General features: G+C 42.7%; 1 protein-coding gene across 5 annotated transcripts in view; it reads right to left on the bottom strand.

The window, feature by feature from the left end:
* Positions 1-24,324, bottom strand: part of FOXN3 (forkhead box N3) — a 215,090-nt gene that overhangs the window by 57,248 nt on the left and 133,518 nt on the right. For all 5 annotated transcript variants that reach the window (XM_075426078.1, XM_075426077.1, XM_075426075.1 and 2 more), the window contains exon 4: positions 22,689-22,753. In XM_075426078.1, the coding sequence (XP_075282193.1) occupies positions 22,689-22,753 (65 nt within the window). The remainder of the gene's footprint in view (positions 1-22,688; positions 22,754-24,324) is intronic.

Raw genomic sequence — 24,324 nt, forward strand, 5'->3', positions numbered from 1 at the left:
TCACAATGTGTTTGAGTATTACTGAAAATAGAAGTGATCTACATTACAAGCAACTGGTTACAAATGTGGATAGTCTTTGTTCCTAAATAAAAACCACCATAACTAATGGCACAGAGAATCCCTGTAACCTCCTTTTCTGAGCCTTATTCGCCCTGCTTGTTTGGTGCTTTGCCACTGGCAGCATCGATTTTCTGCCCTCCTCAATGACTACTGGAACTTGAAAACCAGACAGCCTTTTGGTTTCAAAGTTCTGCTCCATTTTCAGCAATACCAACAGTGGTCTGGAGTAGCTTTTTTTGAGAGACAGCAAAGAGCCAACAAACGATACAAACACGGGCAAGGTGTGCAGCAGTGTGCCAGAATAAACAATCCTTCCCAGTAAAATCTTTCCACCACAGGTGCGTTCTAATCGATAGCTACAGAATTTTGCTAAGCGCTGATACTATCATTGTGCTCTCAAACGCTTTAATAGTGGCAATTCTTCCCCAATGGGCAGTCTTATCTACACAACCACAAAGCTGTTCAGCAGTAACAACGCTAAGAAATTTTCCAGTTTTAATCAGGATAAATAATACATCAATATCCTCACCAATTCTGGCTTCTTGCCCAGGTACAGCTGGCGCACCGGCTGCCGCCCATGCCGGTGCAGCAGGATCCCGGCCCACCACTGGCCAGGGACGTGTCCGCGTCACCTTCAGATGGAAGAGGGTGAGCAGCGAGCAGCGGGGCTGGGGCATGGTCCTGGCGCACACCATGCCACGCTCTCAAGGGACCAGGAGCCAGGTCCCAGCAGGCACTCAGACCGGGTGCAGGAGCGCTGCTCCAGCGTGACACAGAGCCACTGCGTGTCAGTTTGTATCTGGTGATGCATCTGAAGATGTAATCTAGTCAGTTAATGCAGCTGTGCCAGCAAAAACGCTTTTTGGTGGCACACAGTGTTCTTGCAAGGAGAATTTACCTGTAAAAAGCACATTAGCAAACCCTCACGAACACAAAATTCGCCCAAGCCTAGCGCTCAGAAGGTACAGCTACAGCTCTGCATTTTTTGCAGAACAAAATATAGCACAGCCCATCAAGTAAGAAAAAATGCTCTGAATTATTTCCATATACGAACTTTTAAATACAGTAACTGCAGGGACACTTTAAAAAATTACTCTTATTTCAAAATATTGCTGCTTTGCACATTAAATAATTTCTACTGCACTCATAAGAGTTAGAAGGTTAAAGATCTGAAAGGTCTTTAAAGAAATGAATTTTCAAAACAGGATGGAAACATAATTTTCTGTATTTCTTTTGGCCAGTTGAATCAGTATCATAACTTACTCTCCCCAACTTTGGTAAATCACAAGAAAGGATTAAAACTGTCCCAACATTTGGGAAGAGTTTTAGGTTACAGACAAAATAAACATTTTAAAAATACAGAAACTGAAGTAGTGACTCATCACTCACTGCATCTCCCTAAACTCACTTCACAAATTCTGTTACTTCAGGTTTTGTCTGTTGTTTCTGGAAGGAAAGGAAACGCTTGCTTGAAAGATGTAACTAAATGCAAGCCACCGAGTCTGTTCTCTCCTGCTGTACACTTGTCCTCAGTAATGTGACCAGCAGTCAGATACACCAGCACAGACAAGAGATCTGCACACAAAGAAAGTTTTTAAAGTTGATTAGTACTCAAAAGGCTCCTTAGATAACATGATAGCACTGCTGCAACCTCTTCAGAGTTCCAGCGTGTTTACTGTCGAACACGTGCCCCAGTTGTAAATCATACAGCTATCTGGGTGCTACATAAAGGTCCTCTAGGAGCAAAAGTTAGATGGACAGAAGTCTTGCTTCTGTAACGTCTTCCAAAACGACAGTAAAACCTAAACTTGTCATAATTAAAGTTATGTTGTATTTAGTAAATGGTGTTTATGTAATGAAACACTCGTCAATACCGTGGGCAAAGTAAAGCCATGGGGAAAGCCAAAGCTGCCAGCTGAAGCCTCGCGTACACACGCTGCGCTGCCACAGGATTTGCCTCGTGCAAAAGCCCAGCAGAAATTCAGGTGACGCATGAGTCGCTTCCCTACCGCATCTCTTGAACATTAAACTGTTGCAGCAGGATCATTTCACTTTCAATTGCTTGCCTCCTCCCCCATTTATCACCCAGTACACCTCTCTGCGCTAATTGCTTTTTAAACATTGCTCACATTTAACATTCAGACTCAGCCTATACCATTTACTTCCCAGTATATCTTGATGTTCAGAGCAAAACACATAATTACTGTATAAAAAGTTGTACAAATACAATTAAAAAGAAGGTGGAAACTTTTTCCCTGCTGCAATTTATTTTACAACATACATGACCTAACTAAGCTTAAAGCCCCCGATTTATGCTAATATTTTGGAAAGAGCTCTTTTTTGCTTGTTCAAACTACAGCTACATGAAAGGTACTTGTCAGCACTAATTCCCACAGCAAACTCTCAGCCTTTACGGGAAAGTTTTCTTTACATTTCCTTCACTGCAAAATCCTTTGGTGAAAGCTCCTGTAACTCCACAGACTTTCACAGGACAAACAACTGGTTCTTCATGTGACACAGCTGAAGATCCCTGCTGGTGTTTGTGTCACCTACAGACCAGCCCGCCGGCCATCACGCTGCACTGTGTGTACCAGACGCGCAGGTTGATATCAGGACTTCACACGTGGGCAACAAAGCAGTGGCTTTAGTACTAGTATTCATAACCTGTGTACATGAAAGCTTTTATTCTGCTGTATCAGCTGATACACCGCTCCCTTAAGCTCCCTTATAAAAGAAGGAGAACAATGAAAACCTATGTTTAGACAAGGCAACACTGGAACACTGTTCTCTGCATCAACACTGGTAAACAGGCACAATGCACATCTTGTGCAAACTTTTTTTCTTTGTTGATGTGTCTGTGAAACCAGGGCTTCCCCCAAAACTCAGCAAATCAACACTGTCTAAAGGTTAGGGGGGGAAATATCTGATTTTCCACCTGAAAAGAAATGGCAAAAATTTTCCCAAGACTACCCTTACCAATACCTAGCACTGTTTGCTGTGAACGCTGCCTTGTACCACAGGCTCAGGTAAGAGGAACCTGTTTGATTTTATTCCGCTAATGGCCACAGGAGAAAATGACTGCAGGAACTACCATCAAACCTGGAGCATCATTATACTGAATTTGTTTGCCCCTTCAGGCAATGTAAATTTTTATTCATACCTCTGGACAACAAGAAGCTCAGTTCTTCACTACAAAATCTGGGATTAATTATTCTTGGAAAACTAAGATCTTTAGGAAGAACTGAAGTAAGATGTTCTGGTTTTGGTTCAACAGAATAATACTAAATTTCTTTCCTTTTTAATTGATCTCCCTTGTAATGTTTTGGATTATTGCTAATTTTTTTATCATCTAGCAGCTCAGGTACTACACCACTTGCACCTGTTCTCACAATCTTCCTTTCAGGACAGGACATCCACGCCTTGGAAAGTGAACATATGAAAAGCCCATTCTTTTTTATTGATTCAGTCAGCGGCTGCTGCAGAAATGGAGGCAATTCAAAAGTTCAAACATTTTGAGCGTGCGAGCCTACTTCTCACTTCAGAGCAACAACTTCCAAGTTGCTGCCACAGCACACGGCAGATGCGTCATTGATAGGTGGTCCCAAAATTTAAGTAGTTGGTACCTTATCTGAAGCTTTTGATTGGAGATCTGGCTAACTACTGATGGATCCCTCCACCAGCCACAGCAGAGCTTCTGAGCAAATTTAATCATAAATGACATAGAAAATCATCTTTTTATAATGCTGGTATAACAACTTGTGCCTTCCTCTACAATTACACGATTTAAATGGAAGTGGTAGAGGCGAAGGAAAACCACAGCTAGGTAACCATGATCAAAACCAGCTAGAATGGATCTATAATTTGCTCCTGAGCACACTGGTCAGTGTCTTATGGAGTGGGCACATATCACCCCCTCAAAATAAACAACCAAGCTGTGCTAAAATACTGCCAATAATACGCATACAGCATCAACGCAGCAACACGGAAGAGAAACTTAGGCTTGCGACAGATGCTGCAACTAAAATTAAAAGAGCTAAAAAGCTACTCTTCATTTCACTCCAGAAGTAAATTGTTGAATTGTAATTAATGATCAGTTTATTAAATAACCATCAGGCTTTCACGTCATAATTCTCCTAAAAACCTCAGCTGTTACATAACATGTAAGACTGAATTTACACGGGCTACTTTGATTCTGAAACATCAATGTTCCTTTATACATCAGGGTCCCAGCAGGGTAGAGTTTACCAGTCCTTTTGAAGTCAAATACAATGTGATTTTACTTGCTCTTCACGATTAGCTCAGTGTTTGCACTTTGTGTGTCAGGCCAGTTTTAAAGACTGACTTTCAGAAGTCCCTGAAACCCACTACATTTATCACAGCAACAAAGCCACAGGAAAGTTCTTCTGGGTTTTTTATGTTTCCCCGCCCCCCCCCCCCCCCCCCCCCCCAAAGTATACTACTTTCTGGCATTCTGTTCTTTCACAGTCACTTTTAAGAGACCAACACTTCAACAATCTGTTTCATTACATTTACTGAGTCCTTCCAGTGAGGAGAGACTATAGATTTGTCAGTGAAGCACTGAAGTTACTATCCTCTGCTAATAAAACTTGCTATAATACAGTGCAATGCAAATAGTTAATCCTTGCTAGTTTGCAGAACATAGTAAAAACAAGCACGTTCTTCGTGGCAACACTGTTATACTTTCTAGGCTACTATCAGACATCTCAGCTTCAGTACTAACAGAGAGAAAAAAAATCTCTGAGTTATGCTTGAAAACCCCTAATCCATAGTGGAGCAAAGAATCACAGGTTTTACAGCCCTTTCCACTAACTCCGGAGAACAGGAGTAAAGAACAAAATACCACCCTGTCAGCTCAGAGAGCCGTTCTGCTCTGCTGCCCATCAGCACAGAATGATTAAGTCTTGATTCCTGGTGCCAAAGACTTCAGATAAAGCAGCGAACCATTCATTTCCAGCTATGATCGCACTTAGCAAAGCAAGTGAGGGAACCAACAGTGAACTATGCTTGGCTACTGAGTATCATTGTGAATCACTTCGAAATAAGATTTCTTCCTACAACGGTGTCGAAAAATCCATTATGTGGAGGCACCAGCAGATATTTATTTATCTGAGGTTAGCGTGGCTTCATGAAGAAGCAAGAAATACTTAGTTTGGATGACAAATCATTCCATAAACATTATTAATCCTCCAAGCGGTAAATATTTCAAGTTTCAAGAGCCAATTAGAAAGGTCAGCATTTATCTTTTAGTCTGTTTTTAGCCTTAATAACTTTTGCACTCTGCCTGTAGATTAATCATTGAAGGGAAAGATACAGAGGTTTAGAGGTTTATAAACAGGAAAAATAACTTACGCATAATAAGAGAGGGTCCAGACTGGACAAAAATTATCTCTACCTGTTCTGGTTTTGATGACTATAGCCTACCTTAATCCAAAATCTAATTATTTGGATTAGATTAGAGCAGTGGATTTACTGAAATGCCCAGGCAAACCACATGCAATTTCATATTTGGGGCACAGGGTTGCATTTCATTTCCAAATCCCTTCTAATTCCCCACAGGCATGTGTCACTTCTTTTTCCTGTGACAGGAAGTATTTGTCCCTCTGCAAAAGTTTAAAAAACAAAATCCCTGCCTTTAAACTCAGCAGAAGACTGGTATCTGGCTTTCATTGTTATTAATTTGGTACACCTGAGGTCATTGCAATTACTAAGAATCTGAGAAATTCTACAGTTTCTCAAATGCGAAATATTTTGCAGAAGGATTGGTTTGTGTTTTTTTGAGGCAATATGTGCCTATGTTCCATAAAAAGGCAAAATAGCAGTACCCACCGTTGCCAGTGCATGCGATCATTCCACTCGAGATGCAGAGTATGGGATGTTACGCACAAGCAAAGATGCGTGCAAATCAGAGTTGTGCATGCACAATAAGACAGCAAAGAAAGCAACTGACAAGACAACAAAAAACATGCCTCCCATGTAAACATCTGCCGATTATGCAACGGGGAACCTTGTTTCTACACTTACCAGAAATAACAACCAGACCCACCTACAACAGGTTTAACTCATCCGAACTGGTTCCTGGATAAATTGTCCAAGTAGTCTTCATGAAGAAGACTCATTAAGAAATAAGTAAAACCTCTTAACTGCTATCAAAAATTCTCTTTTAAAACTGATGACTCTTTTCTGTATTCTTGAACCAGATTCCTCCATCTCACACTGTTAATCTCTACTGACTGGACAAACACGGTTTTGTGCCTTCCCTGAGAGAATGGAGATACCCAAAATGAATTATGAAGGACAAAATAAGAACTGCTCCCCCAAAACTACAACATACGTAAAACCCCGTTGCTTGAAGAGGGCATATAACTGGGACCGTTCGCTTCAGTACAGTTCTCTGAGGCTGCAGTGAGTGGGCATGTACAACTTGCAATTTACTTCCAAAACATCCCCTCAGGAAAAGATGCTCTGAAAGATCCCCTAAATGCTCATTTGTACACTATGTGTTTTAATTGACGTACAGAATAGAAATTACCATTTAGATAAGATAATGCTCCCCAGCCACCCCACCCCTGCGTTTTGAAACTCAGCCAGGTTTCTCAGCCCCTCATACGCTTGTGTTTCCAGCAATCCTCAGGCCCTGGTTAGCATTAATTCAGCTGCAGTTGGACAGTTTCTCCAAGGCAGTCTCTTCAATTCCCAAGTGCATGAACTGCTTAATATGAGTGCTCTTTGATTCAAGTACTTTAAATAGAAAAAATACTGCAGGAAATGACAGACCTCCTACTTGCTTATACGACTGCTCCAACAGCCGTACGGACAGAGCGGGCTGCAGGCATATGGGCGGCCTCGGCTGCCAGTACAGATACACGAGCAACGACACCTGAGAAATCTTTCATTTCCTGGCCAAAATTTCGGAGTTCACATATGAAAGTTCAGGAACCCACAGCAAAAGTTGTCACTGGGGTTTGTCACATGGAAGCTACCCCAGATCTTATACCGCAGCCATGCCTGCAGTGAAGAGTCATACAGATTATCGGAGATAAAAAGACACTCTCTCTGGTCATGGAAGTACTAATGGGATTTACAACCACTTCACACAGATAATCCATGATTCCCTGGTCCCTTTCCCCACTCCTTAGTCATGAAATGCACTTTCTCACTTGGCCAAGTGCAGAAGGTCTTTCATGTCTTGTACCACCAGTCTATTTCTGGTCTTCTGTGAAGCAATCTCACCGTAAATATCCATCACTGTCAAAGAAAACTTATGGCACATTTCCTTCCAAACTGAGAGACCATGCAATTATTCATTCAGGCCTCCAAAACTCAGTGTCCAAAATATACATGCAGATACTTCACAATTCTGGGGCATGTTTCTAGAATATGACAGACTCTCTCTCAAGGCAGATTTTAAAAAAGTATGCAGGAATCAAAGAGGGATCAGGGATCCTGTGGCTCTTGCCACACCTGACGGGCACAGGCTGGCCCTGAAGAAGTTGCTCACAGTCTCCATTTAAGCCAGGGGCACGAGTGCTCACTCAAGCCCACTAAAAAGGGTGCTACGTGATCTAATTGGACAATGCTTTAAAGTATTCTGAAGATGGGACGGTGTCGTATGTGGCAACCGCTCAGAGTTGTTATCATAATCCAACTAATTAATCATTCTTGAAAATATTTCATAATTTTTGAGGAAAAAAATATCTAAGGAGTTCTATTTAGACATGTTACATTTAGACGCTGGATATCTCAGGGCAACGCAGCCTCGTCATTTTGATTTGATCAAGGGCTGTCACTTTGATTTTCTGCAAAGTGCCATGCCACCTACAGAAAAGTACTGCCTGAATAAACTTAGGTGTCATATACTATACTTCTATTCCAGTGACCAGATTATGAAGTCCTAAAAAATGCAAATGGCTTTCCTTGATAACAGAAAGTGACCCAGAGTTTCAATTTCAGTGAACAAAATAATAATGAATGACACTAGCACATGTAATGGGCAGAGCCAAGGGGAACAAACCCCCGACTAAACAATTAAGTAACAGAATAATCTTTTTCATTAACTGCATACATTGGTCGCTACCTGAGTAGATTTAAACTTCTAGAATGGGCGCTAAAGAGTTCCTTTTTTATTATTTTTTGAGCACCTCCGATAATACAATAAACATATTCAATCTCATACAGAACCGGCATGCAGTGTGCAAAAGCATGGCAGAACTGTCTAGATTTTCTTACATATACAAAAAACTAAATGGAAGTCATGAAGGTGGCAGAACCAAAAAGCCCCAAATCCAACTCCACCCACCAAAACGTGAAGCACTTGAAAGCTAGGAAATGCTACGTTTTGGTAGATTTGCAGTAGCCCCCCAAACCTCTGTTTCCACAGTTAATGCATTGCAATAAAGCAGAAGACTACCGGAAGAAAAGATTAAGCAATTACACAATAAGAGGAACTGTATCCTAAAGTACACATAAGAGGAAAGTTGAATTAAAATTGCATGGAAAGATACAAGCTTTTGTTTTTTCACAGCCTATACTCTACTTGTAGTAGGCAAATCACTACCAATAGCTAATTAATGTGACTGACAGTCAGTTTTGTCCGTAGCATATATTATGGCAGAACTGTAGCGTGACGGGGTTCAGCAAGTGTAGAATAAATATGACTTGTGAAACCACAACCAAAAAGCAGTGCAGTGAAAGCTGGGCTGAATCTTTGCGTTGGTATAACAAGAACAGCATGTCAAAATCTTCCCAAACTTCAGCATTTGTCCTGAATTCATGAGAATTAGCTAAATCATGAGTCATTTAGGAAACCTAGTACTTGATGCAAAACTGTTCCTTGCCAGCTCAGGGAATCCGAGCAGAGAAAAATAATACATCCAAATTCTCAGACAGGTGAGTCAGATGCAATGGGCCATTTCTGAAGACGTCTTTAATATCAGCCATCGTTTACCCCAACTGCTCCTCATCACCTGGTTTCTCCTTTCATGGGTCTGAACGTGACTTTTCTATTTCCCCTTTTCAAGACGGCAGCTGCTCACACAGGGATCAAACTGAGGGACCGTTTCCTTTTACAGAGGCCACCTCGCTCCGCCCTTTGCAGGGGCTCCTGGCACCAACAAGCTGAGGACCACCACCCTCGCCAAGGAGGGCTGACCGCAGCTCCCCGCCAGGCTCCTGGCCAAATGGAACCACCGCTTTCCAACCAGTGAGGACAACGGGAAACCCTTGCTTATTATTTTGCTTGCAGTTTGCATACCTGGAGCTACTTCTCACACAGGCTGGTTTTGCTTCTGAATGACCATACTGCAGGGAAGAACTCCTACAGGTTTCAGCTTGTTGGCTTCCCATGTAAAGTCCTGTAAACAGCATTTCCCTTCCTAATTTTTGGTTAATAAATACTGAAGAAACAATCTAAATGAAGAATCTAGGAAAGCTGAGGTGTTGAAAAAGACACCTGTAATAAGACAACGCCTCAAGTGTGTTGGGTGCTGCACTTGAACACAACGGGCAGCCCCCCACAGCGGTGCAGGTGGCTGTTATAACTAGCACAGACTTACAAGCCGAGCCTCACAATGCTAATTACAGTTGCCACACAGTGACTCACATGATTCATGTCTTTTGACAGGAATATTCCAATTTTCACTAAATTATCTGTGAAACAATATATGTAAAATAACCTGAAATGTGTGCAAAGCGTGACTGAGGGGCTACATATTTACAGGCACGGTTGCTCACGTGAATTAAGAGCTCAAAACAAAAGCACGGTAGTCATTTCCAAACCCGAGTTTTCCAAGGTGGCAGACACGCAGCCCGAACTGCTGAGGCTTGCAGCTCCCCTCCTCTCGGGACCCCTGGCCAGCCGCTGCAACCCTTGGCTGTGCCCCAAATTACAGGTTACGGGCTGTTCCAAGAAGCAGTTGTAAGATTCTTCACGTATTGTCTCGGGTCTGTAATGCTGTTCCTCCTCCCGTCAGGCTTACAGAGCACACACCCCTAGGATATTATCCGGAAAAGAATTTCAGCTTATAAAACAGGTTTAGCAGCTGAATAAAACATCTAGAGGAACTGTATACTTTAGGATCTGTTTTCACATAATAGATCCGTTCTAAGGTACATTTTTTCCTTATTATTAATTTAAAATAAACTTCAGTGGAAAAGATTATTATTCCACTCAAAGTACTGCCACAACATCTCTGTTTGTTCAGATAAACTAAAAAAATCGAGAGATGCCTTTAGCTAGACTGGTAGTTCACTACCATCATCTTAAGCTATTTTACTCAATTTGTGGATTGCTAAGCAGCTGTTCCGCGGTCCTATGTGCTAGCAAATCTCATCTGGATCTCTACATTTCATTTTCCTCCTCTTGCAAAGCAAACATTTAAGATTTGTTGCTGCAGTTAATCACAGAGAAAGTAAAATATCAGTGAAAAACTGAGCAATATTTGTTGTATAATCTTTGCTTGCTGTCCTCCCAAGAGTGGAAACTAAGGGCTACCTGGAAGAGTTGAATGTGTGTCACTCTTCAAGAAAAACATCTACATGCACACAGAAGGGGCATCTCTAAAGATAGCAGTCAAGTCATGTAATGTTTACAAAATAAATCATGACGCCAATGACCTATATGCATTTGCAAGACTGGCATGAGAGTAACTGCTGATCCTAGCAACAAAATTTCAGAAGGATTCATTTCAGAAATCTTCCCGTAAATCTGGATCCTGTTCTTCAGCAGTAATTGGAGCTCTGCTAGCCCCATCGTGACTGAACAGAAAAGCCAGGGAGTCGTGACCTCGAGGCACCGTGTGCTTGCTAGGTTTTGTCCCCATCCAGTTCTGCCCCTTCTCATTTCTGCCTCTGAGCATTAAGCTGTTGAACAGATGGTACAGAGAAAATAAGGGTTTGCTGGGTATTTTAAGTCTCAATTTGAGTAGACTCTACCAAGCTGCTTCTCTTGCCTTTCTGTATGAAACTGCACTCTGAGCACTCACGCCGTGCACAGCTTGCCTCGTCAGTGATTAATACTGCCCAGAGTGCAAAGAACAAGCGTCAGTGCTGTACTCTGCACCAGCTGTGTCAAACCCTGCCTCGGACACCAGTTCACATGTTCCAGGCTTCATCATCTCTTAGTCTTCATACTGCACCGGCTTCATTTGCTCAGGAAGGGTAGAAACAGATGTATTTGTGTAAGAAAATGCAGCCCCTTTAAAGAAGCAGATAAGTTATAGACATGGTGAAAGGAACTATCTAGAAAAACAAAAAGCAAAACCAAACACACAGAACACTTCAGAAACTGACTACAATCCAGTAAAACAAATAACTAACTAACATGCTCTAATTTCTTAATCGAGCATGCATCTTGGCCAGTATTTGGTATTTTATGCTTTTAAGCCACTAACTCATTTCTGTAACAAGTTAAAAAATGTAGACTTGGTTATTCTTGTGGTTTATCAGTGTGACCAAGGCAAGTTGTGACATTATTAAAAAGAACATCTCCTCCCTCACCAGCCACTACACCAAAAGTTGCAAGAGACAGATCCAGAAGAACCCCTTCATCTCTCTAGATATCATACAGTAAATACAGTCTCTTCTACCTAAGACACATACTGAAACCTATCTTATTTTGGTAATAGGGTAAGTTGCTATTGACATAATGACATCCGGGGGACTTATGGGGGGGAAGTCAACACAGACTCCAATATATTAGATAACCACACATATTTCTATTTAAATACACACATAGGCACAGACAAATTTGTATACGCACAGCTGATCAGGTGGTCTGGCCTTAGCTATTTTATGTTTTCCTCTCCAGGAGAAACACTTTATTGTTCTTGTTTCTCAGGAGAAACAAGTTACTTTAATATCTTAGTATCAGAAGCTGAGTGCTGAAACTCAACATGTGGTTCACAATGCAGCATATTCTATTTTATTATAAAGAAAAACAATGTATGTGTTCACAGAAAATAATGTTTAAAAGCTGCATAGCAAGGATCTACCACAGAAATATGAAAATGAAAGATACGCAGGAAGCGTTCTCAGTATCTTCAAATTGTGCACATATGTAAAAATCAGGACGGGAATTTCCATCGCACTGTGAACAATTTTAATTCCAATTTCATCTTATCCTTCTCGTGCACTAGAGAGCAGTATGACAGGCTAGACATAGAAATAAACATTGTCAGAGAAAGAGAATTTACTACCTTTATTATATGCAATTGCAACCACTGTGAGACTTCGGCATATAAAGCAGAAGGAAACTAAGAAATAACATGTAAGAAGCAGCCAAGGATCTTAAAATGGTTTCCAAACTGACGGAGGTTGTCCCAAAACAATTTAAAGAAAAGTCATGTTTTCTTTGCTAATGTGTGATTGGTATTAAATGCATTACAGAGGATAAATTCTTTTACCAGCCTAAAAGTCTTATGGACTTTTCCCAAAGTATACCTTTGTAAGAAAATGAGAGTTTATCCCATTCTGCTGATTCAAGAGGATTGTTCTGTAAAAGTTCATCCTTCGGGATCCTGATGCAACTTATCTTTCCTTCACAAAGGGAGAGGAATGCGAAGAAGTGTTGTATAGAGTAGGTTCATGTCCACAGTCTACCGCCTTAGTAGGTGTACTTCAAGTAGCTTGAAACCAGTAGAGTAAAGGACTACTTACCCCAAAAGGAGCCCTAGCTTTGGTTTTGGGGTTTCTGAATACATTGTACTTCTACTGTCAAAGAAAAAAAAACCCTGTCTCCTTCCCTATTAAACTCCCAATTCAGTTTTGAGTTTATTATAAATTGCAGGAAAATCAAGTGATGCATTCACAGCTGTATTAATGAACTTGGCCATCCCAGAGCTCTGCATACTCTCAAGTGTACAACTGAAGAATCTCTAGTGGTAAGATTTATTCCAATACCTGAAACCAACCGATTTTTTTCACATTTAGCTTAACGCACAGCAGTGAAACGCGCACACCACTGACCACCACTCCAGTTTAAGACAGCCTCTAGTTTTCTCAACTGTTCAAATAAAATTAAGCTCTCTTAGTAATATGACATTTCCATTAATTTTGCCATTTCTTCTAGATGCTTAAGAAATGTCTTTTACAGAACCAAAAACTTACCAATCTTTAATCAGCAGTGCAGAGATCTGCTTAGACCAGCGGGGAGAAATTCTTAGCATGTTAGAGAGGAAAAATTATTGCCAGTGTTAACCATGAACAACCTCAACACAGAGAGCACACAAAAACCACAAGACATACACATTGCTTGGGCTTGATTACCATCACTGTTTTTCCCATAATTTTCTTCTGTTTACTAGTTATGAAGCTTTGTTTTCCCCAGAGATCCAAAACCTTGTAACTGTCCATCACACAAGCAGGTCACAGCAAGAGAGCATCTTCAAAATTCCCAGAGCTTCTGTTTGAATTCTCTCAATATAGGTCTGTCTCAAGAAACCTGAAATGTAGTCAAGGAACAGCCCAACTTGACAACAGCTTTCCTTTCCTCATAGCAGTATGCACATCACCAAAACCGCGCATAGCAACACAACTGCAATATTACTCTTATTTTAGTAATCTCCATGTAAAGCACAGGCTTATGCCTCTCTTGTAGCTGTGCTCTCAAACAGACTCTACAATTACGAAAGCCAAGATTACTTCTAATATCAGCCACCTTCACATTTTAGGAATGCCAAACAGTTACAGGCTCTCAGCATGGAGCATATGCTCCAGCTCATCAGCCCACAGATTTTGATGGCAATAATCACAATAATTTCACAGTTACGGAAAATAAATCTTTACATACTCTACCAGCTTCCAAGTTACCGTACAAATTTTACTGCTTATGTCTAACCGTGACTTGTTCAGAGAACTGCTGTTGTAAAATAGGATCTAACTGGTGGTGTGCGATGTGCCTGTCATAGACTACTGAAATTTCCTACTCCAAGCCCCAGACTAGCCAGGGGTGGCCTGGCCCCAGATTCCACCTACAGAAAAGGTTTGACGCCGACTGCTGCCAGATTTGTCTCTGCATCTGCAGTGATCGTGTCCAGGATGTCCCAGGTACCTGACAGCCCCTGAAGAGATGCTCTCACCGTCCTGCCAGGTATCCAGAAACCCTGAGCACAGGCAAACCACCCCCATGCCCTGAGCAGACTATAGCTCCTGGGGGGGAAAACATTGGACGAATCCTGGATGTATGGCAGTCCTGGTAAAGGAGAAAGATACTAAAAAGGAACTTGCCATTTCTCTTGCTGTGTCTAGTCTACGTTTTCCTTCACCCAACTGAAATCGAAGGGTGGCACAGTTAGTTTTCCACGTGTAAGTCAGTCCCATATGTGTGTCTGTGGGGGGGAAAGAGACAAGTCTCTGGACAAAAGCACCTGTACTGATGCCTAAAGAAGGGACAGTCACAGAAAACACTTTTCCTTAAAAAGTTGAGATTAGCTACTGGTTGACTTACAAGAAGTGGATTCCAGCATTCAAACCGCAAAGCCACAGCACATCACCTACAGGACCAACCTGAAAAGAAGCTAAGAACATATCTGAGGCCATTTAGCAGCATCCCTGGAGCAATGCTCCCTGTAGGTTACCCGGGCACTGAACTGTCTGGGCAAGGACTATCCACTCCTCACCTCCTCCATGCTTTAAGCAGCCTCCCCTTCCTTTCTTTCACTGCAGTAGCTACCGGGGCAGGCGGGCCAGCTCCGCAGGGACTTGCAGCAGCTATTTCTCTCTTCGGTGTGTATTGCAAGTGCTGTTTCACTGCCATCGCTCACACAGCAGTTGACACTGAAGGTAAAACAGGCGGGTACACACAGATGTATTTTCTCCTCTGCCCAAGGTTTGCACCATGGTAGGACTTGCCTTGCAGCGCTCACCCACACCCTCCAGTCGTCAAGGAAAGTAAACAAAGTCAGTAAACTTCATCTTGAGTCACTCAGAAGTAATAATTTCAAAGTCACTACACAGCACTGTTACAAAACACGCAAAGTTATCTCTAAAGTTAGCAAAGACACCTATGCAGATCTAAAACGTAAGTCACTGAGCTTAAACACGGTAGGAATTTAACTTCTCTTTGTGTACTCTGCACCGTGACCTACCATTAGCAAGACCTGTCTGCCGCAGTTTGGTTTTCTTCCTTCTCAACTTCAGAGGCCAAAGGTAGCTCAGATGTTTTGGTCACGGGGAACATAAACAGCCAGCGGTCACATTTTCTCACTAATGGCTCTAACAACAATGTCAACATTCTGGCACTTAATAAATTACAACTTTTGCCACTGTCTTACACACACAACTACAAAAACAGGAATAAAAAGACTATATGCATACTGCACAGCCGATGCATAGCACCCTATCTACAAATGTCCTACACACAACACAGAGCTAAAAATGTCACACCAAAGCAACCACTTCTGTACGAACCACAGCAAAACGCTGTTTCTCACTGGGATTTTTTTTATTGAATGCAGGGTGCTAAGGCTATTTTAAAACCCCCTCACAAACAAGAGTCCTTACCAGCACCCTCAGGACCCCAGCAGCCCCACTAGGGTTTTACCACCCACTTTCCCAAAGAAAAGAGAGCTCTGCTGTTCAAATTACTCCCACAGGGACCCAGTGCACAACCCTTCTGACTTAATTTTACTTCTTCAGTAATACCACTGCTAATACACTGAACGCTAATAAATAAATTATTCAAATATTCGGTCTCTACGGAAGCACCACATGAATCACCTTCTTGGAAAGAAACTCCTGAAAAGATTGTCACGTACTCTTCATGGGGTGGGGGGGAGAAGAAAAAAAAAAGCTGATTCAAATAATAACGCCATGTGAATGAAAAGGGATTTATTGCAACAAGGAGAGATAGTAGCTTTCCCGTTAATTCAGGAGGTTGACCAAAGCCAAGTCACCAGCACACACAGAGCATGACTGTCACCATAGTTTCAAAGAGGGTGGAACAGGAGCTCGGAGACGCGAAGTCTGAAGAGAAAACGTGGTGAAGTCAAAAAGGTTTGGTGCTTTTCTGATGAAGATAACTAAATCGAAACTAAAGTGGACACTCAAAACCTCCAATCTCCACACAAACCAGTCACTTATGGAGTTAAAAGAGTCAACTTCCAAGTGTAGCTCTGTGAGTAAGGAGCTTAATTGAAACTTCAATGGGAAAACCACTCCAAAACCTAAAATACACTCTCTTCAAAAACCAACAAACAGCACTGCTGCTTTTTACAGATAGTTTGCCCCTGTTTAAGGTTCTCCCATTAGTGGGGCATCGGAACATGACACAGAGCCAGTATTTTGCAGACTGACAGCTCTTGGCAGTGAGTAGCACTACTATTATCCTCATTTCATAGAGCAGAAAACCGCAAAGCAAAAGAAGTATTTAGATTCTTGGGGAATGTAAGACATCCAAATATGCATCAGCAAACTGATGTTTAGTTGGATATGGGCAGAAGGGTCTTGCCCAAGGATGTGTTATAGATTGCAGCACCTAAGTCTACGAATCCTAAGGCTGGACTGTCTTGCATACCTTTTGGCCTCTCTTGCAGACATCATTGCATTTCGGTATTGTGTAACATTAAATTATCTGTAATGTATATGCTACCTTGTCATGTTGGTTTTTGGCAGCACCTCTAGGTAGTAAAGAAAAACACACCATTTCTCTCCAAGTTTGGTTTTCTTTTCAGGTATAAGACACGCAATTCTGAAAGTCAAATGCACGTGAGACTCAGTGAATCCTCTCGTCTTTCAGCTCTTCCCTGCTCCTCCTCTCCTCAGACCATTAGCACCGACAGGTACGGATAGCTGGTGTTCCAGGATGGGCTGCACCTTTCCCCCACGAGCCCATGACTTGTACCTGTCCTGCTTGTGCAGTGGAAAGAGAAGGTGAACTGAATTTCCACCAGAAGAAAAGAAGCCCACTGTGCCTGCAGGGGCCCTCCGGTATTTGTTGGCGGGTGCTGACAAAGACATCCCGATTTTTCACATTATTAGAGAGAAAACGTGTGTGGTTGCATGCTGCAGGCGTCTTCTCTTTGTGACTTTGTTATCAAGTTCCTTCTTGAAGGTAATGGGAACAACTCCTCCCAAACCTCTCAAGAGAAAAGACTTGAGCTGCTGTCCAAAGAAACTGGTCCTTACTGTTGTTATAACTTTATTTTTATCCACAAAAATTCAGGCTGGATGTCTTCATTTGTAAGAGGGGACAATTCTAATTTAGCCTTCACAAGGGAAATCAGCAACAGTTGCCCCCTTTCTGCCTCCTTCCTGCTGGCTTTATTTCCACTTTAGCAAGTGTTTCTATTGATAGCTAACACCTGGAAATGTGAAGTCCCAAACCTGCTCTCTCATTTCTAACAATTACTCAAAGGGCAATGGATTAAATGAACTGTTTCGTCATTTCAAGGGTTCTCATGCTTATTGGAGTAGAAAAAAATCTCTGTGCGCATGTATTCATAAACGAGCTGGTTTCCCATCTATAGGACTTCTCAGGTCTGGTCTGTCCACATTTTGTATAAAATAAACTTTCAGAATTAGGGAATTAAGGATGAAATTTTCTTGCTCTCTCAAATAAATTACCATTGTCTCATCCAAGAATAAAGCGATTCGTGCGCTTTGACAATTTCCTTAATGTCTCCTTGTATGGTCAGATATCGGATGTCAGCACACTAAAACGTGAAAGCCACCATCTTAGATTGAGGGCATCATCTTGCCTGCAGCAGCAGTGCCCAGAGTTTCCATTTCTGCTCTGCAACAAACTCCAGAGTCACTGTCTCACGCTGGTTTTGATGATACCTGACCCTGTGAAGACAGTGTCTTCCAACTCTTTCCTGCCAGAGCTCCTCACAGGCGGTGCCAGCTACAGCCATGGTGGCTAGACCAAGGCAGATGATACATAGTCTGCTGGAAGCATCAATCAATCAGAGATGAAAGTGTCTCATACAGTGGCTGCCCAGAGAAGCAGCCAAGCCATGCCCATGTAAGCATCCTACCACTTGTGCTGTTCTGGAGCACAAGGATGCTGGTTCCCTGCAGTCGATGGTAGAGAGGGAACAAAGCAGCTCGTGAGGTCTGGGGAAGACAATCTCTCCCTTCTCAGGCTCACTCAGACAAGAGGGACCAGAGGCGACTCCTCATGCGACTCCTCACTCCTCCCCTCCTGTGTTCTGCGAATGGGAAAGGATTTTTGCCAATCTTGTTCTCCATCCTAATTAAAAGAGAAACGTGGCTTCAAAGGAAACCCATGCAGTCTGAATACAGTTCACTGACTGCTGCAATCCTGTTCACAGGTGTAAGTCAGAGTCTGAAGGATCTCTGGAGCTCAAATTCGTATCTTTGATTTAACAGGCAGCAGATTTAAACTGTAGTGATCATCAGAAGATGAAGTGGAGGACCTTGCTCATGCAAGAAAGCAGACAACATGGCAGGGATCATGACTGTACCTCCAGTTGGTCAGGAACTGCTGGAAGCAGCAATCCAAGGAGGAACATCTAGTCACAGTGATGAGGGCCACCTCTGTTTTCAGCTCCAACAGCAACAGGGACTGGATAACCCAGGTTCACTTTCCTTCCCCGGATGATGAAGAGTCACTAGCGTGCTACCACAGGGGCCTGCTTCTGCCAGGCTTTGACGAGGAACTCAGGAACCTCACCCAAGAATGGCGTTCAGCCTAGCAGACATACTTGCCGTAAACCAGACAGGAGGCATTGCTTTATGCCAGCCGCTGCCCAGTCACGGGGCAACTACCGCAGTTCTTGCACTCTGGTTTCAATCCCCACTGCAGCAGCAACAGCAGACACAGATCACTGTTTTCAATGTACAGCACTCTGTTTCTGTGCCAGCTGTGATTACACCCACAAGCACCCTTCATGTACGCTTCCTCACAACTCAGGACAGAACAAATTCGACAGAAGCAGACACAGTAGTATGTTGCATTTAGTTTGTTAAAGTGTGAGGGCAAATAAGACGAAAAGAGAGTGGTAAGTTTGGTATTTTTTTTCCTCAAAATGAAAGCTGTATCTTTACAACACAAAACCAGACCCTCCTCAGTCCACTTACATCTTACAGGTGGCACTCAGCAGCTGGAATTTAGATGACTACTGCTAAAAGTTGATTTGAAGATGTGTTTTTAATTTGTTCAGGGAGAATGTTAGACATATTGTGAGCAAAATAGGTTTACTACTACCATTGATCTGCATGCAAATGCATCCTCAAGTCTGTAACCATGAGCTTAATACTCAAGCCCAGAGCAGAGGCAACGAAACTGAGCCTATCTGAACATGATGCATTAGTTTCAAGATCTTACAGTTAATGTGATTATGTCCCTACCTATCTCACTCAGCACAAGTTCTGGAAGAGTTTAGAACACGCCTAAATATTTTCCACTGTAAAGACTTTTTCCTGCCATACACGTTATTAAATAAAAATGGATGTGTTATGAAAGCTAAGAACAGAAAAAAAAAGTGGGAACGAAGGCTCTCCATACAGCAGGTTTAAAAAAATTAAGTCGTGATTTGAAACAAAAACACAGTATGTACAACAACAAGCTACAAAAACTGATAGAAAAAGTAAAGCAGTAAGCGCAAAAACCTGTTTTATCTGGCAATGCTGAAGGCTAGAACACAGCAATCTCCACGAACATATAAGCAAGTTTTGACAGAACGTATCAGAGTCCGGTAAGGCTGAAGGTCCTACCTATATTAAGCATTGCATGGGACTTCATGAGAAGACCAGAGAGTACCAGAACATAAGGAGCAATCCTCACCTAGTAGAAGGAGCTCAACGTTTCAAAAAGCACCTGAACACATGACTTACTCAACACAGAAAGTAAAGTTATTGTTTTTGTTTTGATTACAGAGTTAATGCCAGGATCAACAGTACCATGATCCTCAAAAAAGAAACTGAGGCAGTCAACTCGTATCTAATCAAATGATAGGCGAAAACAGCATATACTTATTTTGTTCACAATTCTTCAACAAAGCACAAGCAAAGACAGTCAGAAAGGACGAGAGAATTAATCCTGCTCATGTCAAAGACATTAAGGACACAGAACAGCTACAATGAATTCAGTTTCCCTGTCTCTTTGTTCGCTGTTTTAAGGTACACAGATAACTGGTTTCTCAGTCACTTTCTCTAGAGAGATATGTTAACTGATTTACAATGGTTAAGATTATTTTTCCAAATAGTGCAGGTATAAAATGAATGGAAACCAGGAGCATCTACATGTCTTTCTTTGGCTAAAAAACAGTACAACTTACATTGCGGAATTTTTTCTCTTCATTCCCCAGACCAGAAAAAGAACATTTTCTTTAACAACTCAGAAGAAATGAGGTGTGACAAATGCACATTGAATATCACATTTACCAAAATTTCAGAATTATTCTGTATTATTGTCTACAACATGCCCTGAACATTCTGTTCAAATGTAGCAAAACATTTATCAAGTTACAGTAATTTTAAATCCCTTTGTTACCTAAACTTTTGCCAATCAAAAGGCAGTACTATAACTTGAAATGGATAATTGCATCAATTGTTCATTCTCCTGTTTGCATACAGAAGGAAGGGAGGAAGGAAGGGAGGAAGGGAGGAAGGGAGGAAGGGAGGAAGGGAGGAAGGATGGGAGGGAGGAAGGGAGGGAGGGAGGGAGGGAGGGAGGAAGGCAGGAAGGCAGGAAGGCAGGAAGGGAGGGAGGGAGGGAGGCAGGAAGGCAGGAAGGCAGGAAGGTAGGAAGGAAGGAAGGAAGGAAGGAAGGAAGGAAGGAAGGAAGGAAGGAAGGAAGGAAGGAAGGAAGGAAGGCTTGGTTATTTTCTTGTTTCAAAATTAAAACCAGAAAGTGTTAAAAGATTACTTTAATGAGGTTTTTCTTCACGCTCTCTCATCCTTCCAACCTCAGTCGTATCATGCACATTAGAGTTCAAATTGGCTGGGTTTTCCACTTGAAATGGCAACGTAGAATGCCAGCTCAGTTAAAGGTCTGTTAGGCTTTGTTAGTTCCTTGAAAAGGCAGTCATCTCTCCCTTTTTCTCAATTTCTTTAATATGCTGAAATGTTTTGGACTTTTAGGGTTTTTTTCTCAATCTGGAAGGGAGAGGAAGGCAGAGGAGAAGAGTGGAGAACAGCATACTCTATTGGAGAAGGCTTTAAGCAAGAACTGAGACAGGAAGGACTACAAAACAGTTGTTCTTAATTCTAGATATCTTGCGTCATAAGAAGAGGTAAAGCGTTTGTGCCATATACGCTTGACAGCGCAGTTTACATTTCATGAACTCAAATTACTAAGACTGTATATGAGCAGGTACGTATTTAAAACCGCAATTGTTGAACAACTGAAAATGAATCAAGCATGTCCATACACACCAGTTTCTTTTTTTCCTTACACACACACACACACAAAAATTAAAATCCAGTTCCTTCCACTGGGAAGGACTGCAAAGGTAGCAGATCTATCCTATCAAGACTAAAGCCAAAAGCTGCCAAACTCTACAAATTTGTACCGTCTCCTAGCGTTAACAAATAACCTGAATGCTTTAATGTATTTAAATTTGTTTGAACAAATCTCAGCGTAGATATTACATAACAGAATGATGCAAATTCCTAGATACGTGCAAGAAGAAATCAGTTGAAAAATATTCTCGGGTAAACTACAGATGCTGGATTACTTTGGTGTGTGAAAGGTGAGCAGTACTGCCTGCCAATTATTTGCTCATGAACCTAGTTGTGAGTAAGGCTCCATCCCAAGTGATTTAGACAAATGCTCCAGAGAACATTATACAGCATTTTCTGCCAGAAAGAAGGCCAGAGAACTCTTGGCACCATGAGAATGAACACAAAACTGAGACACTTCACGGAAAAACACTTGCAAAGACCGTAAAATCATCCTAAATGGTGTAAGTTACTTTTGCACCACAGACAAATGCATGCAGCCTGGGGAACCAGCTTTCTGCATTCCCAAGACACTTCCATTAAGAGTGATGGTAGTTCTATGTATTCAATGGCAGAAACATAAACACACTTAACAGTGAATAATGATTTTAAAAAGTTTGTTAAGACAGACTGAAAATCTTCACCTATCAAAACTGCAGTCATATAGCATCTGTTTATATTGTCCATCCAATGGAAATAAGATATTGAACATTCCTTTGTCAGTGTAAGCACCCTTGAATATGGTAGGTTTCTTGAGACAAATACTCTGCCACTGTTTCCTCACTACAACACTGCTACCTACCTTTGGGTACATTTTGCTATCAGCACAGTTAGGGAGTAAAAGAAAGGATCTCCCTCAAAGAACAACCTTGCTTCATCCACAGAGCTAAAAGCGGTGTTCCTGGAACATTTCCTTGTGGGTACTCCTTATCCACACAAAAAGAAGAAGAAAAAAAGCCACCCATTACTGTATTTTACAGTAAGCAAATTAATCATCTGAGGAAAGAAAAAAAGCAGTAACTTTCATAGACTACATGTAGTAAATCACCATTTTCAAGGCACCGGATGCGCAATAAAGGAGACAGGTTAAAGGAAACAAAAAACATTTGGTTACTTCTTGCCCAGTGAATATTGCAAAAGCTGTGCAATTTGCAAGAGGTATTTGTTAAGCAGATCAGTTACTCCAAGATGCAGTATCCATCACCTACCTTGCAGAAGGGCTCCATTTCTCTTGAAGAAGGTGCTTCCTGGCCAAATGGGTGGACCTGATGTGCTGAAGGTAATAAGAAATAAGTGTAAAGAAAATCTCATTTACATTTACAATTATAAGTTACTATTTGCATGAATTATCTTTTAAAGCTAATGTAACATCACGGCATTTTCACCTTCAAGTAAGGGTCTAAAACTTCACATTAAAAATAGGTTAATTTGATTCAAGGTTCCCATTCTCTTCACAAGGAAAAACCTCCTCAGCAAAGCACACGCCCACATTCTCTGAGAGGAAGAGAGAAAAAAACAATGTGGAATAAATAATAAACCCCGAATCAATGACAAAAATATTTACTGAATTCTTAGTACAGCAAAATATATGCCTTTTCCAAAGCCATCTGCTAACAACCCAAGCGCTTTACGGCTTTTACTCAACCATAGCAAGGTGCTCCAGCAGCTCACGCGTCAACCTGGAACAGCCTTGGCCAGACACTGGCCGGTTCCTGGGCTCCCGCCCGCGCACTCCGCCCGCCAGAGCCCCTCCGGTGCAGAGGTCGCCTCACTGCGCCGGCCAACGCATGGCTCGACCAGCTGCCCACGCACACCAGCAGTCACAAAGCTCGGCGGCCATGGCGGCTCCATGAGGCGCCCAGGCCAGTGGTGGCTGCGCGGGGCCCTGGGGCATCTGGAATGAGCCAGAGCCCGCCAGAACGGCGGCCCTTCCCCGGGCTGGGGCCACCACCCCGTCCCCCTTCCCCTTCGCCTCCCGCTCGCGCAGGGGCTGCCTGAAGGTGATGGGCCTCTCCTCTGGCGAGCGCGGCGGAAACTGAAGAACGAATTCAAAGGCGGGGAAGGAAGGAGGAGGAAACACCAGTAGGGTCCTCCACACCATGTCTCCTTCGTTGCCTCAGGGCAGCGCCGCGGGCAAGAGGACTGTGGAGCACGCGCCCCAACAGCCTGCGGCGCTGGCGGGTCAGGGCAGCGGCGAGCCTGCGAGGAAGCGCCTGGCGGCTGCCCCTCCCCAGGGAAAAGCGCAGGCCATGGGGCCCTAAGCGACAGCCGCCGCTGCCGCCGCTGCTGCTGCATGGGGAGTCCTCGAGAGGAGAGGCACCACCTCGCAGGAGTCACTGAGGGCATCCTAGGGCTCGGGCGCAGCAGGTATTTTACAAGCACAGTTCCTAGGGGAAACAACTGAAGACAGGAAAAAGATTTGTTGCAGCCTTGTCAAGGCAGGTGGAAGAGACGGACTGCCAGGGGGTCGTTCCTGTAGTCACGGAACAGTCCCCTAAAGCTTCAAGACAATCTCCTCTCCCATGAGGGAAGGCTGAGGGAGCTGGGCTTGCTTAGCCTGAAGAAGAGAAGGCTGAGAGAGGACCTTTTAAATGCTTATAATATCTCAAGGGTGGGTGTTAGGAGGATGGGGCCAAGCTCTTTTCAGTGGTGCCCAATGACAGGACAAGGGGCACAAACTGAAGTATAGGAAGTTCTGTCTGAACATGAGGAAGAACTTCTTCCCTCTGAGGGTGACAGAGCACTGGAACAGGCTGCCCAGGGAGGTTGTGGAGCCTCCTCCTCTGGAGATATTCAAAACCCACCTGGACAAGGTCCTGTGCAGCCTGCTCTAGGTGATCCTGC

The sequence above is a fragment of the Opisthocomus hoazin genome, chromosome 7 (assembly GCF_030867145.1).
Source record: "Opisthocomus hoazin isolate bOpiHoa1 chromosome 7, bOpiHoa1.hap1, whole genome shotgun sequence".
In the NCBI taxonomy this organism is placed as follows: domain Eukaryota; kingdom Metazoa; phylum Chordata; class Aves; order Opisthocomiformes; family Opisthocomidae; genus Opisthocomus; species Opisthocomus hoazin.